At 43.0% G+C, this 11,022-nt stretch overlaps 1 protein-coding gene across 2 annotated transcripts; it reads left to right on the top strand.

Moving 5' to 3' along the window:
* Window positions 1–4,553: 4,553 nt before the first annotated feature.
* LOC102701978 (F-box/kelch-repeat protein At1g74510-like) lies at window positions 4,554–7,681 on the top strand. 2 transcript variants are annotated; one of them, XM_006647829.3, is made up of 2 exons: window positions 4,554–4,862; window positions 5,904–7,681. In XM_006647829.3, the coding sequence occupies exon 2, from the start codon at window positions 5,985–5,987 to the stop codon at window positions 7,263–7,265; it is 1,281 nt and encodes a 426-aa protein (XP_006647892.1). In that variant the 5' UTR covers window positions 4,554–4,862; window positions 5,904–5,984; the 3' UTR covers window positions 7,266–7,681. The 2 variants fall into 2 exon arrangements, with proteins under 2 accessions (XP_006647892.1, XP_015689510.1); XM_015834024.2 differs by having other exon boundaries at window positions 4,554–4,880.
* Window positions 7,682–11,022: the final 3,341 nt, after the last annotated feature.

Genomic DNA, 11,022 nt, shown 5'->3' with positions numbered 1-11,022 from the left:
GACCTATCAATCTCTACTAGATCGATAAATTCTACCATTTGACCCTGAGATCTTTGTTCTTCCCTATTGACCGAAAAACTAACTATTTCAGCCCATTTAATCTACGCCGTTGACCTTTCTTGCGCTGAATTTTTCTATGAATCGGTATCTCCAAGTCAAAATTGACAATCAGCAAACGCAACTTAAAAAGTGAGGTAGACCTAACGAATTCTCGTCCAATCATACATTGATCACACATGGTCAAACAGAAAACAAATCCACATCAAATTCGCCTCTCTTTTGTATATGGTACGTTTTCCTTCAAAGGCACGGTCAACTTGTCCGGCCGGCGCGAGCGTTGGTTAGCTATATTTAATTTGCGTGAGATAATCGCACCAGCAGTAATCTTCTTCGATTATTCTATAGTGATATATGACAAGTAAAAAACATGTTTGCTGCACGTCTATGCTGACAAATCACCACCTCGACATCTAGCAATACACTAAACAATGAGACGTCAAACGAGGTGGAGACCACGGCACCTAGCCAAGCCAAAGATAAGTAGGATGAAAAAAAAAAAGAGCCAAAGATAAGAGCTACAGCACAACAAAGATCACCATAATAAAGATACAACACTTAGCACCTTAATACGTATCACCTTGCTGCCTTTCAATTTCAACTATATTTGCGTTGATATATACGATACAATTATTATTATTTTATTATTTGTATTTGGCTAAGTTATTGCCAGAAACCATGCTAACGACCACAAATACATCTTTTAATACACTCTCAAAGAAACAGAGACCAACGACATTTCCTTAACATCAAAATCCTTAAGGGCTTCTTCGGTTTGAGGATTTTCAAAGGAAAAATGAGAGAATTGAACTGTTTCCTCTAAAAATCCTATAAAATTTCTGTGATCTGAAAAAGCCCTAAATATATTTATACGAGTACGTAGTACCAGTGGGTACAAGGATGATCCTATTCCATCGCTACATTATTGGTGCTTCCATATGACTATGATATCGATATATTAATTTGATCCTGATATTAGCGATGTTTGTATGGAGTAGCAAGACGCAAGTGTGGGTTTGATTAATTACAATTTTGATCTTCTCCTACCCGTGCAAGTAAAATAATAAAAACACAACTGCTCACAACTTGTGCACATTCATCCCTAAAGAATACATTCACACACATTCTACCGCTACGAACAGCTCCAAATACTAGTAGTTTTGACATTGACGAAGTTACCATGAACGTTTTGTCCATCCGTGAGTACATCATCTATCACTAAAAAAATAAATATTACTCGTAAATTAAATACCATATCAAATCAGGTGGATAGGATCAGGATAATAAACCTAACTAGCTGAGTGATGCTTAGTTCGCATGAATTCGTTTATAGTTTATAAGTTTAGTAAATCGTAATAAAATTTTCTTTCTTAAGTATGTCCCAATCAGAAGACGGATGAATCCATGTGTGCTTACTCCGTCGTTTGGCTTTGTATAATTTACCGTGCATTTTCATCAATCGCGATCACGGTAGCTTATTTAACTTTCCTTTTTGGAGTAAGCAGTGGCCCACTATACCACTAACCACATAAAGCAAAACGAAAATGTGTTAACTTTTGTCCCAGTTGGCTGTGTTGGACAGTTGAACTTTAGAAGGAGGGGTCTTCTTGCCATTCTTAAGAAGTATTTTGATGTGCCTAAAAAAAGAAGTATCTTGATGTACTTAAAAAAATTTAGTGTAAAATTTTGGTACCTTAATATACCTGATATACAGGTAGTAAATTTTTATACTAAAAAATTTAGTACCTTGAGATATTTTTTAAAAATGGTAAAAAAAACTCAATATATTTACGTACTCTATACCAGGCCAAGACGCTAAAACCTCTTTGATGTTCACTCAACACAATCAGCCTTATTTGGCTAGCAAACCGTGCAATCCCGTCTTCCATAACAATTGCTTCTTTACATAGTTGGTATATGCCAAACTCAAGATCCATATCCTAGTTCTTACCTAACAAATAGTCCCCTGAAATAACATTGGAATTTGGAACCTATCTTTTTGCACTGTTTAGTTTAATGCTTGGTTAAGGGACATTCACGGACTTGGTCCACATGAATGCAATGTGCATGTATGATACAATACAAGTCACAATACACCCGATCTCAATATATCTGGGAATACAATTTTAATACCTTCGGTTGCTTTCTCAGATAGTGTAAGATTTCTTCCGTAACAAACAGTAGAGGCCTTGATATAGTACTCCATCTCACCTCTAGGAGTTTAGGGAGGTAGGCTTTGAGTAAACCCAGCACGATGTTGATCAATATGTTTTATTCTAATTAGAAATTTTGGCACCACTTAAATAAGAAATAATGGCTGTCAAGAGAAAGAAGGCAGCGCATTAACTGTCTTTCTAAAGTTAACAGTGGTGCTGAAATTTAGGTGTTGCTTCTTTGGCAATTGGCACACTGAGATGCATGCGTGTAATTTGTAATTTTGAAATTTATACATGATCCAAAAAATATATGATTCAAATATATCGATATTTGGAGATCTTTGTTGCACTATTATAAAAATACTATGTGCTATGCTGATGTTTGGCAATCAATTTGAAATTTCCTTTGCAGGATGTAATTAGAAATTAAATCAGGGCTAGAACATAACAGTTGATAAATTTTTTTGCATTACTATATTTTTTATGGCATAATTCACATTCATAAAATTATAAAACATAATTTTTATTATCAATGCAAAATATTATCTATTTCATTATAATTTGGTGTTACCTTCAAAAAACACAATGAATAGAATCCAACCTTTATTTCAAGAGGAATTTTGAGAAGGTACAAAGAGCTACCAAAAATTTTAGTGCAAAATTGCTCCTATTTCAATAGAAGATACGGCTACCCTATTACAAAGTTTGTTGAAATTGAACAAATATATGAGACAGATACCAACTTAAAACAGAAACTTATTAATGAATTAATCCTATTGCTAAATCTCCATTCAAAGTTAGTGAATATCATGACCATTGTCCCTAAACTCCAGCATACATGATGTATGACCGCTATCTCCAAATTTAATCTTTAACTCTAACACTTTATGCTTATGCTTATAAGTCTAAATTTGAATTTTTTAACCTTAAATTTGGTGTTGATTTTAGGGAGATTTTATCATAATTTATTTTTTAATCTTGACTCTTAGATTACTAAGAACACATATATAAAAGTTTGGCCAAAAGACGAGCATCTAATTGGGTAGGAGAAATATAGCAATTGGACCAACAGCTAATGGATGTTAGAATACCAAAAAAAAAAATCAATCCTAAATGTTGCAGAGTAAACCATCACAGTAGCACTGCAACACAGGATTACATGAGTACGTTTGCACTGTATTGCTTGACAGTGCACGGCCGTTGCCCGTCGAGCTGACGGACAACCGTAGTATCCATCTGTAAAACGATTGACCCAGCTTCTGCCGTCAACCTTTTCTTTTGAAAAAAAACGAAAGTGCTGGAGTCTAATAAGGGGAAAAATAACCAAAACGAAGCAAGAACAAAGGAGAGAGCGAGAGAGAGAGGGGCAAGTACTCCATGCATGCCCGTCCAAAAAGTACAGCTCATAGCGTGCGTGCAGAAAACGAACTCTAGAACGTGACCTTGTTCGCCTCTAAAAGAACCCGGCTACTGTGCAATCAGCGAGCACCGGAAGCCCTCGGAGAAAGAAAAGGAAAGCAGATGGGTGGAAAGAAAAGAGAGGCGGCCACTACATGTAGTAGTACTGGCAGTAGTACTTTGATCTTAAACCACAGTGCCGTTCTCCAGCCACCATCTCAGCGGCGGCGGCGGCGGCGGCAATTTGCAGAACGCAACGGCAATAGTGCTAACCGATGTCCTACTTGGCACCACGCTCGCTCGCTGCAAAGCCAGCTAAACAAAGGGAAGAGGCCGGTTTGATTAGTGATTTCATTAGACGGAGCTAACTAACCAACAAAACCGGTATCACACGCACGATGATAGCTAGCAGAAGTATTTAAGCAATTTTGAAACCGTGAAAGTCAATCTGATGCCGACGTGTTAGCGGAGGAGCACGCAGGATGGCAGAAGCGGCCGAAAAGCAGCAGTAAACTGGCATTTCTTGTGCTCTGGTGGTTAACCGCGTCCTCCCTTGACGGGGACTCCAACTCCAACCCCGTTTTGTTTTTCTCAAAAAAAAAATAAAGATAATTACAATACTATTAACTCGTAGAGAAACCTAAATGCTCCATTACAAGTACGGCAAGTTTATTTATAACTTTTAATTTATTTTTTCATTCTCGTGTTTTCGTGACAGGTGCATTTAAATCTCAATCATCTGCGTGATTTGATTGAGCGGTGTGGTGGGGAGGAGGAGGAAAAGTCTGAAACGGGCGTGACCGGCCAAACGAAACGAGGAAGGAGGGAGGCACGGACGGGACGCAGGCAGAGCCGCCGCGTCAAAATCCTCCACCCCCCATAAACTCCACGCCTCCTCCGCCACCCGTAACCGCGCACGCGCACACACGCGCCCCGCATCCTCCTCACCTTCCCCCTCTCCGTTCCTCCGCCTCCGCCTCCGCCTCCGCGTGCTCCCGTAACCGCGCCTCCTCCTCCTCCTCCTCGCAGCTCCTTCCGCGAGAGCGGTTTCTTCGCACCTTGTCCGTTTCTCTCCCGATCCCCGCGCCGGGAGTGCTGGTGCTGCCGCTGCCGTGCACTCGCCGCCGGCGGGCGCGGGGGGTTCGGCTCGCTCGCCGTCGCTGGAGCAGGGAGGCGCCTGCCGAGAGGGCGGCGGCGCGAACCGGAGGAGGGCGAGCCCTTGTCGCCGCGCGGGGCGGGCACGGTTCTGAGGTGCGGGTTGATTGCCAGGTAGCTGGCGTATTGCCTTGTCTACGTTTGTCCTCGCTTCTCACCTAATATGGTTGTTTTGCTTGAATTGTTCATCCTTTGTTCTTGTAATGCGCGACTTGGAGTATTTAGGTCAAACCAGTGGGATGAGCGAGCAATCCGTGGCTGATAATAGTTTGATGGTACTAATTGCGACAAACTTGGAGGTAGAATTTTGGGACTAAAACATCTTAGGCGAGGCAACTGTTCAGAGCATCAGATTTGCCGTGGAACTTCCAACCATAGAGAATTGCGTGGAGCATCTTTACTTTTCCTCAGGCATATTGTTGCTGCACTATTTTATTTATTGCTTAGTTAGAACCGCCACTTACCTATGAACCCTTGTTCAGCTAGGAAGGGATACATCGTGAGACCAAAAAAAGAGAGCTAAATACCTGGGGAAGTTGATCCACCCTGTAACTTAATTTGTTTTGATGATAAAGTAACCCGTAAAACAAATCCACAAACCATTTGCAAGGTATGAAATCTATAACGCATTAAGGACCTAATGCGAACATCATTCTGTTCAATTTATTTATCTTTTGAGTGCTATCCTCAATGTTCATTGATAACTCTGGAAATGATCGATGTGCTGGCGTTCGCATTTCTGTTCTACGAGATCTGTGCTGAATTGGTACCGTTGGATTGGGTTTTTTGTGTTCACTTTTGTTTGAAATGAATAAGACAGATGGCCCGGCTCATTTTAGTCTTGAGAATCTTGTGAGCTTTGGGTATTTTCTCTGATTACTCAGCTTCATGTGATAAGTTAAAATTTATGGTTTGATTCATTGACATGTTCTATTTATTCACAAAATGATGTTTCAATATCATTAGTCCAAGTATTTATGATTAATCTTGGATTGTAAAATTTAATTATATAAATCTTGTTTGATTGACCTGGGTGAAGATTTTCATAATATCTTGCAAACTTGAGTTATGTACACAAATGCGATCATAGATATTTCCACACAGATAAAAGTTATATTACTCTATGATCTCTTGCAGATTCAGAATGAATACAGAAGGCCTGGATTCCTTGTGTGTATCTTCTCTCTGCTGAGAGGCATTGCTGAAAATTCTCACAGAATGTTGGAAGGTCAATCTTGCTTGATCTCAAGGTCTTTGCCAAGCTCCTGTGATCAGGAATCCAGATTAGCATACATGACCTACCACCTCCTTGAGATAACGAGGAGTAAACGAGTATCAGGGGCTCCGAGGATTGAACAAGATAGTTTCGCTGCAGTAGCAGGACTGACCAAAAGGCCTAAATCTGCCAAGAACCAGGAGTCTGAGCAACTGGATTGTCAAGGCAGCAATGATCAGGGCTTTTCGGATTCAAGTACCCTTATAAGTTCTATTGGTCGTGATAACTCAATCAGTTGCCTTGCCCGCTGCTCTCGTTCAGATTATGGTTCCATTGCATCAGTCAATCGGAACTTCCACTCACTTGTCCGCAGTGGGGAGCTGTACAAGGAACGGCGTCAGTTGGGGATTGCAGAACATTGGGTCTACTTCTCTTGCAACGTGCAGGAGTGGGAGGCTTATGACCCTTACCGTTCCCGATGGATGACACTCCCAAAGATGCCGCATAATGAGTGTTTCATGTGCTCAGACAAGGAGTCACTTGCAGTGGGCACCGAACTCCTGGTTTTTGGCAAGGAGATTCTTTCCCACATTGTTCTGAGTTATAGTATTCTGACAAACTCATGGTCGCCTGGTGTTGATATGAATGCCCCCAGATGCTTGTTTGGATCAGCTAGCTTCGGAGAGAAAGCAATTGTAGCTGGTGGCATGGATGCTCAAGGTCGGGTGCTGCGCTCCGCTGAGCTGTACAACTCTGAAACTAAGAAATGGATAACACTTCCATGCATGAACAAGCCTAGGCGAATGTGTTCTGGGGTCTTTATGGATGGCAAATTTTACGTAATTGGGGGAATGGCCAGTAACACAGAGGTGCTGACCTGCGGAGAAGAGTATGATTTGGAGAGAGGTACTTGGACGGTGATAGAGAACATGTCTGAGGGGCTCAATGGTGCAAGTGGTGCACCTCCCCTTGTTGCTGTTGTTGAAAATGAGTTATATGCTGCACAATATGCAGGAAAGTTAGTAAGGAGGTATAACAAAAAGGATAACACATGGACAACACTGGGAGAGTTACCAGAGCGGCCAGAAGCTGTGAATGGCTGGGGTATTGCATTCCGAGGATGTGGAGAGCGGCTCTTGGTGATTGGTGGACCAAGAGTGATGGGAGGGGGGATGATTGAGCTCCATTCATGGATCCCGAGGGAGGGGCCGTTGCGATGGAACATGATCGGGAGCAAGCCTTCTGGTAACTTTGTTTATAACTGTGCTGTCATGGGGTGCTGATTTGTAACACCCTCTTGCCGAACATACTGTGAACATGAAAGATTGTGATATTGGTTTCCTCAAATGTCATAAAGCACCGATTCTGCCTGATGGGTAATCTCTGCCTTTCTTTTTGACATTTCAGAATTTACACGTGGTTCAATAGAGTAGTTGCTTCAGTTCACGCGTAACTGGTCACCTTTAGGTAATTTTCCACATTGGATTTGCAGCTGGGAATTTGTAACTTGGTTCTCCACTCTGTCGGAACAAGTTCCCTGAGATGGATGCATTATTTAATCGACAAACTGTAATTGGGGTACCCTTACATCTGTACAATTGTATGAGGTTCTGAATTGGTGCATGTCGATCCCATTACTCTTTTATGCAAATGTTTCTTGACAGGTAGAGCATGAATTATAACGTGCCTCTGTTCACTTGACATGTGTCCTTTTGCCTTCGTTGTGACATCTGATTGCACCTTTCTCTGATTGCTTGCTGGCCAAATTCATCACGAAACCAAAAGATGTTAGGCATATTATAGATCCTTGAATTGTACTCATACATTGCACAGGTTTGCATATATGGACAAGTCAACACTGGGTGCCGAAGAAGTCGTTGCACTTACGTCTTAGTACACCAGGGAGCGATCACCCTAGACCCTACTGCATACTTGGCCGCTGAGCTTAGCCTAGGCGATGTTGTTATCGTCTAGGGTGGGCAGGCACTCCTCCGGCTTTATTTCTGAGATGACGACAAGTGTGGAGCTAATCAGTGGTTCGGTGTCTGATGCGTGCTTTACGTCGTGGAAAAATGGGGAATCCATGTTTTGTTGTCGAGTTGTGCTGCGTACAATCAGCTTGTTCGATTGGTTAGTTTGCATTGATCATTTCGCAGCATATCTCCGGAACCCTGTTTCTTTTGCGCCCTTTTTTAATTCTTTGTGTGTTCTTTCACTAGTGATTGGGTGCTTGTCAGGCTGTCTTTTAGTTTTAGCCTTTAGGCCTTGATTGATAGATTTTAGAATATTTTTCTCCCATTATTTCCTGATAAAACAAAGCGGCTACATTATAGAAGGAGCCCATCCTACATGATTTGGGAAAATGATCTGCCAAACCTAAACTACCTACTCTGTCCAGGGACCAGCCAGTAGTAATTTACGCCAGCACAGGAACAGAATGGATCTGAAAATTTTTCCTGGCTTGTTCTTCTGCAGTGATCGAGCAATAGCTTTCGCGGTTCCCAGCCTTGCGGCTCACTGCCCAACTGATCCCTGCTGGTGCATTTGCCACGTTGGTGGCTCCTTCAATTTATTGGTGCATCTCGGCCTGTGTCTATCATCAGCGGACACGAGACACGCCGATGCCCGATAGTATGTAGCACCTGCACGCAGAGGACGCTATGCCGTACTATAGCAACGAGCCAATGAAGACGACATGATGGGGAAGCGGTTCATCGGCGATACACGAAACTATGAGAATCGAGGCCGAGGCCATTGGCCCATGATGATTGGATAGTATTTGGATATCCAGCAGCTACTCTACCCAGCTAGCTGCGGTTTTCTTTAGGCCTTGTTTAGTTTCTAAAATTTTTCTCCAAAAACATCACATCGAATTTTTGAACACCTAAATAAAACATTAAATATAGATGAACCACAAAACTAATTACACAATTATGAAAGAAATCTTGAAACGAATCTTTTGAGCCTAATTAGCCCATGATTAGCCATAAGTGCTACAGTAACCAACATGTGCTAATGACGGATTAAATATGCTCAAAAGATTCGTCTCACGGTTTCCAGGTTAGCCGTGAAGCTCGTTTTTTCATTCGTGTCCGAAAACCTCTTCCGACATCCGGTCAAACATTTGACGTGACACTTCTTTCAAAAATTTTCTAATCTAAACACCACCTTAACCTTCTTGCTGTACGGTCCATCTAGGAGTAGGCAGTACTTAGGAGTACAGCAGTACTGGCATGCACGGTGCTGCAGGGTGGCTACAGCCTACAGGCACGGTCAATCGCCTCCTGCTGGCAGTTCTGGTCCCCCCCGGAGAGCACGAGGACGGCGAGCCTGGCTTCCGCGTCCGCGTCCGCCAGGAGCGCGGAACGGCGGAAGGTGGCAGGGCGCGCGCGCGGGTGAGCACGGGACGGGACGGGACGCATTTTCACCGGGTGGGGTGGGGTGGGGTGGGGCACGTTCCCCTGTGGCATCCGCGCCTCCACGAACTTCTTTTTTTCGCGCGATCCCCACGTACGCGCCGGCATTCGATTTGCCCCCACTCCCCCTCCCCTCTCTCTGCCGTGCGTGGTCCGCCCGGACGGACGGCAGATTCAGAGATTCTCTCTACCGGCGGGGAGATCATGTGATGCGTCTGCATCGCGCGTACGCGGAGGGCGGATGTCGTGGCCTCGTATCCTGACCGCTCCCTCCCCCCTATCGGTCTGCCGCAGCGTGCGCCGCCGCCAGCCAATGCCTCGTTTTCTGGGGTGTTACGTACTGACGCTGATCAGGCCTTGGCCTGCTGCTGCTGCTGCTGTCTTTTCCTGCGTCAGTGGTTTTCCTGCAAGGCCGTTCTGGGCTCTTTTTTTCCCCTCAAACTTGTTTGTTTCGTGATCCGTGGACACTCCTTCCAAATTTGATACTACTACTCCACTGCCTGTTTGAAGTGAGCTCTAAAAAGATGTTGGAACAGGACATGTACTGCTGTACTGTAGGCTCGGATAACACAGCGGATAATACGGTGAACAGGGGTGAAGGGCTGAAGGCGAGATGAGCTTCAAACTTTACGAAGGGCATCAATGTAGGTCATCGGTGACATAGAGAAGGTGGTTCTGTATGCTGGGAAAGAGAGCGGAAAAGATCGCGAAACATGACTACAGACGCAATCGCGCGCCCTATGAATGACGGCTCAAAAGGATCTGACTATGCTAGATCAACATTTGACGGAGCTACCATGACTACCTGCCGTAGTCCAGATTTTTATCAGATTTTTTTCTTGGCATTTTGCGTTTATATTTTCCGAACAGTTAAACGGTGTATTTTTACCCACAGTTTTTTTTATAAAGAAGTTCATCTCGTATTTCTAAAATAGATTTTCAATGTTATAGCAACTAATGTTATTGTCTAGACCATTAAGTAGCTATTATAAATCAGATAATCTTTTGTACAAACTCTCCAAAACTAAAAAGAACACCGCCCATAACACCGAACATTGGATTTTTCTTAGCTGGATAAGCTTAGGGTTATGTTTGGTTGGCTGCGCGGCCTCATCGAAGCTCGTTGCGTGCAAGCTGCAGACGTTTAGTTTGTTGGGCAGGGCACGAATCTGTCTTGATCGATGCAAAAATGGAGTCGGACTACGCATAAATGGAGTTCGACCTTGTTTCGTCTTGGTTTGGGCTGGAGTGGACGAGCAAAATCACGACGTAGCTGCGTTTTGTGCGCTTTAAAACTGACTTTTGACGTAAGGTGTAGTCAGCCAAACTAACTTCTCCCAGTGGCCTGGCTACATACATCCAAGTAATCATGCATAAGTATATTTCACGTGCAAAGGAGGGCCAATTGGACCAGGCTTAACGTCAGGACACTATTCAGGCAACCAAACACACAACTAGGACGCGTTCTTTTCCATAATTTGTTTCTGAGATTAACCACAGAAAAATAAATGTGTTGATTATTGTATGATTAATTGAATATTAATTAGTAAAAACTTCAAAAAGATTTTTTAAAAACTAACTTCTATATAGAAATTTTTTTTGCACGAAAGTAGTTTTAGAAATA

This window comes from Oryza brachyantha, chromosome 2 (assembly GCF_000231095.2).
Source record: "Oryza brachyantha chromosome 2, ObraRS2, whole genome shotgun sequence".
Classification (NCBI taxonomy): Eukaryota; Viridiplantae; Streptophyta; class Magnoliopsida; order Poales; family Poaceae; genus Oryza; species Oryza brachyantha.
This window is presented reverse-complemented; position numbering and strand designations above follow the sequence as displayed.